Source organism: Papaver somniferum, chromosome 7 (assembly GCF_003573695.1).
Source record: "Papaver somniferum cultivar HN1 chromosome 7, ASM357369v1, whole genome shotgun sequence".
Classification (NCBI taxonomy): domain Eukaryota; kingdom Viridiplantae; phylum Streptophyta; class Magnoliopsida; order Ranunculales; family Papaveraceae; genus Papaver; species Papaver somniferum.
Window position 1 is genome coordinate 26,552,217 of NC_039364.1, and position 13,454 is coordinate 26,565,670.

Below are 13,454 nucleotides of genomic sequence, written 5' to 3' on the forward strand. Positions count from 1 at the left end.
TTTACGGCAGTTCTTGCATTAGAATAATAGAATGCGAGAACTTCAATGTGATTATGATGTACTTTTTGTTAGCTTAATTGCTTTCTAGCATTGTCTTAACCATCATATTCACCAAATGGTACAACTCAGATTTATTCGAGTTCCTTGCTTGCTCAAAGAATTAATTTGCTTCTAATGGAGGTTCCTTTGTCCAAGTTGATTGCATCGAGTACAATAGGGTACCATCCTACAACTATTGCATTGTGGGAACTCCACGGTCACTGCAGCATCCCGTGGGTGCAAATAGCAAATCGGCTCTAAAAGTATGCTGTAGTAAGTTGGTAACAGTAAGCTTACAGCCAAAATGAATTCACAGAAGACACGGATCAAAAAAAGGTTGTCCTAGTAGGCGCTTAGAGCAAAAACAATCCATGCGTATGTGATGCAAATTCTTCAGATCTAACTCTCGTACACTGAACAGATGCAGTACCACTATCAAATAAGAACTTACGAAAGTAAAAAGAAACGAAAATGATACTAAGCACTGTTCTTTTTTTCCTTCAAATTTATGTTACCACAGCAAACATTTACAGCTACCAAATTTTACAAACATTAAATTTGAGGGCATTCAAAGGAACAGAAGAAAATCAATCAACAATTATGAAAGGCGTCCAGCAGATCGAACACGTAATTTGTCAGCAACATAAAGCAGGTGACTGATATTTGTTGAAGGGTAATGCTGCAAAAGCTTGAGATTGGAAGTAAAATCCCCTGCTATTAGACGTCTGCGGATCAAAACCAACATGGCACAGCATACTCTAAGTAGAGTTTCCTGAATGTGAAAGAATGTCATAAAAAGCAGTTAGATAGAGGACATGTTTTTGCCTCTGAAACTGTGTCATAAAGAGGCCTCGTATTTGTAGAATTGCAGAAATATAGATCTCATATTCAGGAAAACTATTGTTGGACTCAAAGAAAAGAAAAAAAAAAGGCTTTCGATCAAAGATCACAAAAAGAAACAAATAAGGTTTAAGAGATAAAATGTCTAAGAGCAATAATTGCCATAACTGACCACACTTTTCTACTCAAAGCAAAATTAGACAGGATAAAAGGGTTTCCAGAGCTACCCCTAACAAATCCATTAGAAAGAACAAAGCTTACCTGAGGACCCTCCGGGTCACTCAAAAGGGTGTCCCAAATATGAACACTGTCTGCAAAATTGAACTCTTGAGTCAACAAGAGGGTTATCCACCTAAATGCATAGAACTGGGGATTGACCTGCCAGTTCAAACGAAGAGCAGATCAGCATAAGATGCAATATATCTATTCAAGCAACTAGAAATAATCTTTTTAAACATCTTAGAGATTGATAATGAATGCTAAACCTTTATTTTAAACTACTTGCAAGGACAATGTCAGACAGGTGTGGGCAATCCAGGTTGACAACTCAAAGCGATGAAGCAAATAAAATCATGTTGTAATTTGGACCAATTTAATTACTAGCAAATGCAGCTCGAGGAATCCCATGTATCTATAACCCAAAAGACGACATACTGTATCAAGCTTAGAACGTGTCACAGGATAAGACAATACAAGTTGGTTAAGAGTGATAAGTAAGAGATCATCATTGTTACAACTCCGACATACGAGACTTTACCTAAGTATCTTCAAATGAGAATGCAAATGTTCGAATAATCAAAATAGGTTGGAGAAAGTCAGAAGACCACACAATAATTGGTAAAATGATATGCTCATATTAGTCTGTACGTTTCACTCTTAACTAAGATAACAGTCAGTTAATTTCTACCATGATGTGCTCATAATAGTTGATACATACCATGCAACTAAGATCAGGGATTGGTGGAACTCAAGTATCCTAACGGCCAGTGATTTTTTGAGGCCCAAAATTTAGTACATGTGGCATTATTAGATTAGTTTGCAAAGCAACTTTCAGGCTCTGCTCATAGATGTTCTGTAGAAAGATATAAGAAAACTTAAAGCTGACAATATCATAGTTGAATCATATCTTACTTTTGTAGTAACCTCCAAATGACGCCAGAGCTCTTCATCATGCTCCTTTAGAAGCTGTGACAATTTACCGATTGTGGAACGGATGCCTACAACGCTGTTATCAAGTTGCTGGCAGAAATTATCCCGAAAACCACTCAACAACTCAACAAAGCAAAAAAAGGTATCTGCCTCTGCATTAGCCTGCACATCAAAACAAAAAAGACAACGGTGAATAGAATAAAGGAATGCTCCTTTTCCTAAAACACAGACTTAATTTTTTTTCCCACGAAAATAATGTCACTAAATTTCACGACCACTACCAGGAAATATTTTCTTATGCAAACTTGAACCATTTTTTACGCTTGCTCTCGTATTCATAGTTGTTGTTTGTTTCATATGGATTTTCAACTAGCTGGTGTTTGAAATTGGCTTAAAGAATTGTGAGATAAAATTCATGGTATTCTAAGGAAAAAATTTCTGACGAACAAAGACTGGTAAATTATACGATAATAGCTCCATATAAGAACTAGTTTGATTCCTCATTAAATGACAATGTATTAACTAGGAAGTAAAATCGAAGGCTCAATATGATGGTGTCGGGAATGTGAGGTTTCAGATACAACAGCAATGTAAACTGCAGAATGTTTCCATGCATGAGTGACTTATTATATGTGGGATACAGAAATTAGATACAAGAAATGAATAGCTTTTCTTACGGCATTTTCCTCATCTGGATCATTCTTGAACACATAATAAAGAGGTGCCAGCACTTCATTCATTCCTTGAACATATCTTATTCCCGGATTCAACTTTGCAAATATAATCAGTATACGCCTCAAGGCTTCCTGAAAGCAAGATAGGGTTTAAAACATGCATCAGCCAAATCCCTCGAGCCTATACTATGTAGGACTAACGAAACTGCAAAAACAAAAATATAACTAGGTCTCACCTGATTAGCCTTTGCGAAGGATGAATCCCCCGAGAAGAAGTGCATGTCTGGATGAGTGCGCATTACATCACGGTCAATTTGCTCAATGATCTCAGTGTCCTATAACAATAAGATGGGTTAAAGATGTCACAGTTGTACGACTTTTCGAGTTCAACATTAGAAATTCAGTTATTGACTGGAAAAGGAAAATCATAATGCAAGGCTACTTAAAGTTGAGAGGTACCTGAAAGAACTGATTCCATACGCTAGTCTTTCCAAGGCTCAGAGGGTGCTCGTCCTGAGTAATCTCTGCCCTCGGTAGCATTCCAGTCCCTTCGCCATCATTTCCCGATGCAGATTTCTCCATCCTCCTAGTAACTTCTGACTAACTAGCCACATAAGAATTCAGTCCAAATATTCTTCTCATAGTTCCAAGACAAACAAAGAGACAGACAAAGCTCATTTCTAAACCTAGTTGCCAATGTAGGCATAACTTTCAATTTTAACAATTGTCATAGGCAAGAAAAAGCTAAATGGTCATCATTATGATCACAGTGAACAACATATATAACCATGCATGCTTAATAAACAAATAAGCAAATTATAACTAAGAATATGCTTAAGTTCGACTCACAGGATTCAGAAGAAGCTCATCAGTAAAATGCTCGTATTGAGATCGCTTCTTAACTAATTCAGACATCCATAATCCACGATCAGTTGGCAAATATCCCAATAATAGCTGCAAAACATCCCACATTGTACAAATAAGCCTTCTAAAAATATAAACAGATAAATCTCATTTTTCTTTACCCTAATTCTCATGGAAAACCAATTCAGTTCAATTCCAACCCACAAATTCAAACAAAATCACACTACCTTCCACACAGTAGGCCGAATCCCAGCACCATCCGGTATTCCTTGTGATGCCAATTTTTGCAATTCACGTATATTAACTATTTTCCTTGAAAGCTGAGATACAAAAATCAAAAACAAACAAAATTCAATAATTAAACACTTTAAAATTCACAAATAATAACTAATTGGAAATGAGATACAAAAAGAAACCCTAAAATGAAACAAGCCGCGCACCTCTTGTAATAGTTGAGACTGACGAGAAATTTCTTCAGCTGAAATAACCGAGGACGATGATGATGATGTATCATTTTCAGGTGATTCCACTTTCTGTACAGTAATTTTTGGAGGTGGTTCAGGAATTGGAGGTTGGATCGGAGGAGGAGAAGGTGGTTCAATAAAATTATATGCTGTTGATTTGGGAGAAGAAGAATGACGATGATTATTATTATTATTGTTAACACGATCATCAGATTCCGATGAAGGGTTTGAAGATGACCACAGAGAACTGTTTAGCCAATCTGGTACACCTTTCTTCACCATTTCTGGTGAATCGAATCGGAATTTGTGGATTTCTGTGTGTTGGTTTTTTCACTTACTGGTCTTCCACCTTAGGGTTTGGAAGATTAAATTAGTTTGTTATTGATTAAACAGAAACTGGGGAAGTACTGTTTGGGGCTAAAATGCGCTTGGCAAGGATGTGTAGTTGGGGTACCGTATGTTAGTTGGGACACTTATTGGAAGAGTAGGTGCATCATCCAGTCCAAAACCGGTTTATATGCGAGACAGCCGAGACTGCATGCATGAGATCATGAGATTCATGACCCATCATCTTTCGACCTGTCCCAATAGCCTGTTTGATCACCAGAGGACTTGTAAGTTGGAGACTTCGAGGACGTTTTGATATTAGAGGTAAGGTGATTCGCAAAAATTAATATTGTGTTTCAATACCAGAAGTAGAAGTAGAAGTTGGAAGAAAAATATTTTTGTTTCATAAGAAGTCAATCTTTTTATTTCTAGAAATCATTTAGAAATTGTGTATCCAAACTAACTTCCGACTTTTCTGCTTTCAAGAGTCAAAAAAGTAACTTCTGGAGTGGTCTCGAAACAATCTATTTCTTTTTATTTTTAGAAGTCATCCTAGAATTGTGTAACCAAACTAATTTCTGACTTTTTCTTTTTTAGGTATCGAGATGTAACTGTAAAATAGTTATCAGGAGTATAAAGTTCAGTCAAGTCAAGTCATGTTGACTTGACTGACTAAGTCTGTCTGAGTCATATAAATACACCTCAGTTGTGTCTGTAATATATCGTATTATCGTTCGATCCTGACCTAATTGGACGACCAAAGGGAGTCCTTATGTGATGAAAAATAACCAATGTTGTTCGTCACAACAAATGTGCAGAGAAATTGAATTGGTTTTTTGATTTTGCAATTTCATCAAATTTACATTCGAATTGAGATAATCAACTAAATTGATTGCGAATTACATTCAAGTCTTACCAAAGAAACAGAGTTACAGTTTAAGATTTCTTAAGATATCCATTACATCGATCAGAATTGATCAATCAGGAAATCAAAATCACTTTTCCAATTTTCCAATTTTTGCTAAATCAATCATATTTTGATAGTTCAAACAGCTATACTTCATTCATTTTCAAAACCCACATTTACAAGTGAATTAATAGTGAAGGAATCACTGGTTTGTACCACTGAAAACGCTACATATGAAGAAATTATATACGGTCAGAGTTGATCATCTATCACAAAAAAAAAAAACAGAGTTGTTCTTCAGCTTTCGGATTAACAAGATGGAGTTGCGGTTCGGATACAGTCGTGGTTCGGTTAAAACCCGAAATCCATAAACCACTTTTTTATACTTCTGTATACTTTCTCTTTTGCAGGCAGTACTCAGAAGAATTTCAATTACAACGAACACAATTCAAAACGACAAATTTTTTTTTCTTATGTTGAGCTAAATCTAGGCAAAGGTATGGGGTTGTTAACCAAAATCCTTCTTGATTTCTATTACTATGAACAGTGGAAATGTAATTTGTATCCTAATTTTAATTTTAAGTGAATGGGTGATTTTGAGAAGTGGGTGTGTTAAGGTTTTAACTAACATGGAACTAATGTGTCAATTTGATTAATATAGATTTTGTATCTCTTCTATCACTTTTTATGACTCCTAATCAAATTTGCTCTATGTGCCAAAAAAAAAAGTAGGAACAAAACAGTATTATCCAACCTGTTTGATAAAATGCCTTGCAAAAAAGATTATCACGGACATGTACAAGTATCGCTTGTTACTTTTTAGTTTTGTTCTTTTTTTTCTTTGGTCGTCCCTCTACTGCTGCGGCAGTTATCTAGTTTATTCAATCACACTTTCAAATCTTATACAACATCAATCTTCATATCTTCAACCGTATTTTTCAATCTTCTCAATTTATAACTTCAAAACCCTATCTGTTCTTGAATAACTCAGTTATTCTTTTCTGAAAATTTCTTCAATTAAATCGTTACTGGTGAAGAACAATATCAACATCAATCTTGTCTTCCGCTGCTGAAGGAGCTACTTCTGGTAATTCTTCTGATTTTTTGTTTAACCAACTTTCCTAGTTCTTCTGCTATGCTACTGGTAATGCTGAAGCAGCACTTATTATCTTTTACAGTGTTCTTTGCTCCTTCTGATACTTCGTTTGTCAATTTAGGAAAATCTAGTTTGAATCTATTACAGTATCATATCTCACCATTGAAGTTCTCAATTCAAACCCTAAAATCACTTCCTTATGGTACTAAAATTCCTACTTTGTTCCCAAATCAGAGTTTGTTGGTTTCTAGTTTTGAGAATGGAGGCAAAATTGCATTAAGTGAATCTGTTATTATAGATTTTGGATCTTTATTTTGATCCATCTTATCAAACTACTCATGGATGATTACTCTATTCTGCCAATGATTATTCTGAATTTGATACTGAAATTGCTAATGCTTCCAAGTTCATCTTATCAAGAGGTTATTCTATAATGTCTTCTTCTCTTGATCTTCAATCACGTGGATTAGTGAAAGTAATAACAGTTGTAACGATTTTTGCTGATACAAAAATTGAGTATTCCATGATTTTGAGTCTCGGAACTGTATTATTCCATCGCTATTTTCTTCATTGTAAGCTTATTGTGAATGATTTTTGAGGTCCTGCAACAAAAATTGCTCATTTATTTATTGCAACATCAAAAAGAATTACTTTTGCAACAAAATTGCCTACGGCACTTGCAGCTGAAGTAAATTGAAGACCAGTTTACTACAACAACAACAAAAGTGTCAACTGATGCCATAGTAGCAGCAACATCATCATCAATTCAACAACAATAGCAGCTTCCGGGTATATCAACATTCATATGGGTAATAACTTCTTAAAATTTTTCCCATCTATTCACTTTTACTTCTTTTGTATGTCTTTCGCATATGGAGTAATAATTTTTCAATACCTAACTGGTCCTAAAAACATTTCAATAACTAGTTATATGACTTGTTACTTCAAAACAAGTCATATCAATACCTTTACAGATCTGGTCTTACAAACACTAGTTTCTAAATATCAATTTGAGTCTCTTAACCAACAGAGAACACCAACAACATTTTGAGTCTCTTAACCAACAGAGAACACCAAAACGAATACTGGAAGCTACTGTACTTGTTGTTATCCACCTTGTGTTCTGCTTATTCTAGTGGTGTTGTTCATACTTCTAATACTTCTACTGGTGCTTCAACAAATGGTGTTGTTACTTCATGAAATTATGCATTCAAAGTTAAACTCAATAGCTTGTTATTCCTGCATTTTGCTGCTGGCAACATTACTTTTGGTGCTTATCATTAGTTGTTGACAATATTGCTTCTACTTGAACAACTACTTCTGTCACTAGTACTTCTCATGCACCTTCTGTTTGTGCACATGGTTCTCTCCTTGTCCTGCCTTTGCTCCCTTTACAAAATTTGTCAGAGTTATTATTTATTTATTTTTGTTGCTGCCAACATTGCTTTATGCTGCCATATTAAGTACTGGTGATGTTACTTCATCAAATTTTGTATAAGTGATGCTGCAATTACGGCTATTTGTATTTCTGCAACTATTGGTGTTCCTTAGTGAAACAACTGGTGCTACTTCTTCAGTTGGTGGTTACATGTCACTTGATGACTACTTATTGCTGATAGTTCTGCATCGTTTTACGAGTTCAAGTGTTGTCATCAAGACTTGGGACACTGACACGACTGCTTACTTCTAGCTGCTAACAGTATTACTTACCTTTGCAGTTTATATTGGCTTTGCTTGTGTTACCTTTGCTGCAGTCTTTGTGTGTCAGTTTCATTGCACTATCTTTCTTTTTAGTACAATTTAGTTTGTTACTTTTTCTTTCTTCTTTGTGTCACATTGGATCTTGTTGAGTATGTGTAGTTTACAAATTGTGGCTCTTGTTTGAGTGACTGTTGATTTTTTAGTTTTCCTATTCAAACTTTACGGTTCTCTTTGTAAAGTTTGAGGGGGAGTATTAGGAGTATAAGGTCCAGTCAAGTCAAGTCATGTTGACTTGACTGACTAAGTCTGTCTGAGCCATATAAATACACCTTAGTTGTGTCTGTAATATACATCTGATTATAATCTTGTATAAGAATATCTACTTCATATCAATTCAAGAGATTTCACAATAGTATTCAAACGTGATATAAGAATTGCTGACGGACAGACAAAAGGCAGACTTTAATAAATATAAGGGACTAAGAGCGTCCACAGTGGTGCGAGTATAACCAAAGACTAAAAAAAAAGACCAAATTTGGGTTTAGTCCGTCATGTGGCGTACGGGGAAAAGAGTATATTTGGTCGCGCGTTGATAAACATTACGTCTGGGATCAGGCGTTGGTAAAGATAACGCCCGAGTGGGGCGTTGGTAAAGATAACGCGCGAGTGGGGCGTTGGTATAGTATACGCTTCAGAAACAAAAAAAAAATGGGGCGGAGGTATAAAGCCCGCCCCATGCAAGTTTCATAAATTGTGAAAGTGGGGCGTTAAGTATATGAACGCCCCATTTCGCGCGTTGTCTTTACCAACGCCCCATCGGGCGTACATTATATCAATGCCCCGTTTCAGGGGTACATTATATCAACGCCCCTTGTGTAGCGGACATTATATCAACGCCCGATGAATGGCGGAGATTATATCAACGCCCGATGTGTAGCGGAGATTATATCAACACCCGACTATATTTGGATTTGGTCTTGATCGCAGACCAAATTTGGTCTGGATTTTACTCTTTGATCAAATTTTGATCGATGGTCCGTCCCACTATACCAGCCCACTCGACTGAAAATTTGGGTTTACTCGTCCATTGCAGTTGCTCTAAGGGAGTTCATGTAAGACCAAAATGGGAACTCCCTAAAATTAATCTCCAATACCCAAGATATTATCTAAGACCTTTTATTTACATTTATAAATCCCATGTATGATGCAATTTTAAGACCTTGACCCCTTGTATTGAAGATGCTCTCATGATTCATGTATCGGACATGAGTTCGGATAAACATATACTTGATGATTTGAAGTTTCAACTATTCCAGTTTTCACAAATAACTTAGACACTTTCTATCCCTCCTAGGATATCACTTCACATGACGACGTACCAATAAGCAATAACCTAGTCTCTCTTATATCCCCGCTGTTCACTTTGGAATGGAAACAAATACTTCACCCCAATCCGTATAGGTCAAAGTCCCCTCCACATGACCCTGCAATGTGTACGTTGCTTTGCTATCATTAATAATGCAAAATATCTTCTTTCCTACGAGTTTTTAGGCCTGCAACATGCCTTCTTATGTTCTTCACAAGAGTCAAACTTATAATTATGTAAAGAAAGTTTTAAGAAATCGATTTTCAACCCGGCTGAATTGGGATATACCCAGATTAATTGGGATATACCTAATGAGACAAAACCCAAGACATTATGAAGTAAAAGAATCCACCCTTAACCTTGTATTTTCTAAATGGCTAATATGCCTTTGTTTAATTAACACTAAAAATTCTGATTAGGTTAATTAATTGAGTTTAGATTAAAATTTTGAAATTATGAATTTAGTAGATTAAATATTTAATCCGTCTTATGAGTTCGATTTCGATCAAAAAATTTGGTTTTGAAAATGTGAATGGTCGACGTTTGAATGAGGTGCCGGTTATGTTTCGCCGGCATGGTCGACGTTTGAATAACATGCCGACCAAATACAGCCGGCATGGTCCTTGGATGAAGAAAATGCCGGCCTTTTTTAGGCCGGAATGGTCTTTGAATGAAGAATACGCCGACTATCTTGGGCCAGCAATCTTACGGTCGGCATGTAAATATTTCCTACAGGCATGCACATAATTTATAACACTGCCGGCTGACATGTAGTCGGCATGCTAAGGATTTATAACCTTGTCGACGTGTACTTATACCAAACAGAAAACAGAATATGGGAAGATGTAATTCACTTTATTCATGCAATTTTGATTACTATATTGATTGAAACATAAAATACAACTCCTTGTCGACGGAAAAACGAATGCACTTAGCATGTGCATCAAGCCTTTGAACCCCTAGGCGACCCTAGTTGACGAGTTATAGTCTTGTGAGAGTTTACATAGAGATCTACCCACAAAACCTACACTAAAACCATCAATCTTCGTTGGAGGAATCCCATTCATCTCCGGGCTGCATGAAGTCCGAGGCATACTCCGGGATTTTGGAGACCATGAATTCATAGCTTGCATCGAATGCGAATGCTTCCCCCTTTTCCTCCAAGTAGCGCGCTTTCACGGCTTCATGATACAAAAACAAAACACAAACTTAATTTGTTAGTGGTGTTTAGTAGGAAGATCAAACAACATGGATCACATAAAATAAACCACAAAAACACTTACAAATTGTTCAATGGACAGTTGAAGTTGGTAGCGTTGAAAATCCGGGGTTGGAGAGCTAAAAAAGCGAGTATCGCATTTTCAATGACTAAGTGCCTATCATGCACTTGTTGCACACTTCTTCCATTCGGATTCCCAAACTCTTGCCTAAATTTGTTGTGTACCCTAGCCAAAAGGTTACGGCATCCACCCTTACGGAGGACTCATGTCTAACTCGAGTTTCCGCGTACCACGCTTTGGTGATTGCCAAATCTTCGTTTGAATCAAATGAAGCCATTGTTGTATGTAGAGAGTTATTGGGTGAGTTAGATGGAGTGTATGATGATATGAGCTTTGGAGAGTATATGCAAATAGTTGTGCTGTTTGGTAGAGATAAGCAGTGTATTTATAGGATGGTGGCCAAATTTGGACGTTATAGTGCCCAAGTACAAGTCAATCAATGAAATTGTACTTGCAAAAAATTTGAATTTTGAATTCGCCGACGAGGTTTGTTTTCCCCAGTTTGCCGACTAAGTCCGGCCGGCAGGGTCGGAATTTTGTTACCATGTCGGCCTTATGATGATTTTAGGCATCAGGAGAAGGTTTTTGCTGCAACACATAGCCGGCAGGGTCGATAATATATTACCCTGCCGTCTTGTTAACAGTCGACTAGGTTTTGATCTGATTACCCTGCCAACCCTGGTATGCAAATAATTTCTGGTGTCAGGGTCGGCAGTCTGACAGTTCAAAACCTTGCCGGCCCTGGTGTGGTCGGCACTGTAACTTAAAAAAAGCATGCTGGCATAAGTATTGAAACTTTACATAGCTAAACAAACCATTCATTCAACAACTAGAAATCCAACACTTGTTGTCCAAAATACGAAAACATGTCCCATAAACCTTAAAAAAAAACATTTGTCCAACCGTTAACCTTAACGTTTTTCCAACACAACATAAAGAAATAAACGAGACTGCATTCACTCACCACCACGACCACGACCCCGTTTAGGAACACCACCACTACTACTACCTTCACCACCACGATCACTACGAGCCCTCTTTTTGTCAGCATTCATCTTGGCTTGTGCTTCCCTCCTGGCTTTTTCTTCCCTCTTTACTTCAACATCAGCTTGCTTGAAAAATTCATGGGAATCCTCATTGTCAATATTGCAAGCATAGTCAATGTGCTTGCTTTGCTCTTCAATCGACAAAGGCTCTCCTCTGTCTTTCGCGCAACACAACACCTTCACAAAGGTTTTCAACTGATCCTTCTATTTTCAATTAAACAACAAACAATTAATAGAATGATTCGATAATGTAATCTTAAAACAGTAATAGCAACTCTAAAATACTTACAAAGAACTTAAGACTTGTTGCTGGGTCTTTCGATGCCATCTTCCTCTTACGAGCCAATTCTTCAGCAGTCATTTCCCTAATCACAGTAGGACGATCCCAACCCAAGTACCACGTCATGTATTTCTCATTAGCTTCATGACCTTCTGTCACCTCGTTGAAAAGACTCACATCGATGATACGACCACGTCTATCGTCCCAATGTTCTTGATTTGGCGGTGGATCGTAAGCGACATTAATAGTTTTTTGGGACGTGGAGCAGTTAGCCTTTAACACAGTAAAGAACATCTTATCTTCATCGAAATGAGGTTCTTCTTGGACGTAACCCAATTGTCGCATTATCCGATGTGGATCGTACATTGAATATCCACCATCCGCAGTCATTAAGGGTCCATAGTATAATGCAACATCATCTCTCCTTTGGATTAAACCTTGATTTCTAGCATCTCGATACGGATAAAGTAACACATCACCCGCAGTCAATTTGTCGATGGCGATTCGGAGTTTGATAAGATTTTGTGGCATTTTCTTATCTTGAGTACCCTTAAAACTGTACCTTTGCGCTCTTGGCTTATCAACCGCAATATTCGCATCCACTTTGATGTAGGAGTTGGATTTCACCAAAAAAGGGAAGTGGTCATATATCCAAACCTATGCAAACACAAAGTTTAGCAAGAATCTTATCTTACGAGAATTTTGCAAATATAAATGATTTAGACAATAAAATTACCTGGAAGAGACGTATGTTTCCGTTAACTTGCGCAGTGAGTGCCCTAGAACCCTTTTTCAACTCATTGTTTAAGAAGGCGGCCACCACAGTACCCCAAGAATACTCACGCATCTTATCTAAGGGATCCACTAGTGGAATATAACTGACGTCGACCAAGCTTCTGGAACTGTCGGGGAAGATACATTTGCCTAAGACATATAGCAAATAAGCCGACGCGGTAGCATTGATTCGCACCGGGTTCACCCTTCCTTCCTTATCAAATATTTTCTTGGTCCCAGATAATGTGTCCCTCAACTGCTTCAGATTAAACTTCTTGCTTAGACGACCTTCTTTCTTCTCAAGCATAGACTCCGTCTCAATCTGATTCCAACCGAAAAATTTCTGACTCAATTTGTAAATATCCTTGAAAGAAAAATCATCATCGAATACCTCACTGACTTCTTTTCCCTCAACCTCGAGGCCTAGAATTTGATGAGCATCATCGGGAGTTATCGCCATCTCACCGAATGGGAATAACATTGTATCAGTCTCTCCGTAGAACCTCTCATAGAATGCAGATACAGTAACTCTATCATGCTCAATATTCTAACTCTCCACCACAGGCCATAACTCGTAGTTCTTGACAATCACTTTCACCTCCTCACATTCATCCTCAAGATTCCAAGTCTTAGTCACTGAGCATGAA

The 13,454-nt window shown here is 37.2% G+C and overlaps 1 protein-coding gene across 1 annotated transcript; it reads right to left on the minus strand.

Annotated features, from left to right (window-relative positions):
* Nucleotides 1-448: 448 nt before the first annotated feature.
* Nucleotides 449-4,482, minus strand: LOC113296768 (TBC1 domain family member 13-like). Its single transcript, XM_026545095.1, has 9 exons — nucleotides 4,007-4,482; nucleotides 3,794-3,886; nucleotides 3,552-3,656; nucleotides 3,162-3,302; nucleotides 2,939-3,037; nucleotides 2,706-2,834; nucleotides 2,011-2,190; nucleotides 1,141-1,257; nucleotides 449-811 (listed from the first exon to the last, which is right to left on the minus strand). The coding sequence occupies exons 1-9, from the start codon at nucleotides 4,310-4,312 to the stop codon at nucleotides 638-640; spliced, it is 1,344 nt and encodes a 447-aa protein (XP_026400880.1). The 5' UTR covers nucleotides 4,313-4,482; the 3' UTR covers nucleotides 449-637.
* Nucleotides 4,483-13,454: the final 8,972 nt, after the last annotated feature.

What these genes read in the sequence shown, in the direction of transcription:
- LOC113296768 (XM_026545095.1), bottom strand. Translation starts at nt 4,312, where the DNA reads ATGGTGAAGAAAGGTGTACCAGATTGGCTAAACAGTTCTCTGTGGTCA. An exon ending in AGTCTCAACTATTACAAGAG is followed by an intron (nt 3,887 to 4,006) that starts GTGCGCGGCTTG and finishes TTTGTATCTCAG; the next exon opens with CTTTCAAGGAAAATAGTTAA. An exon ending in TATGGAATCAGTTCTTTCAG is followed by an intron (nt 3,038 to 3,161) that starts GTACCTCTCAAC and finishes TTATTGTTATAG; the next exon opens with GACACTGAGATCATTGAGCA.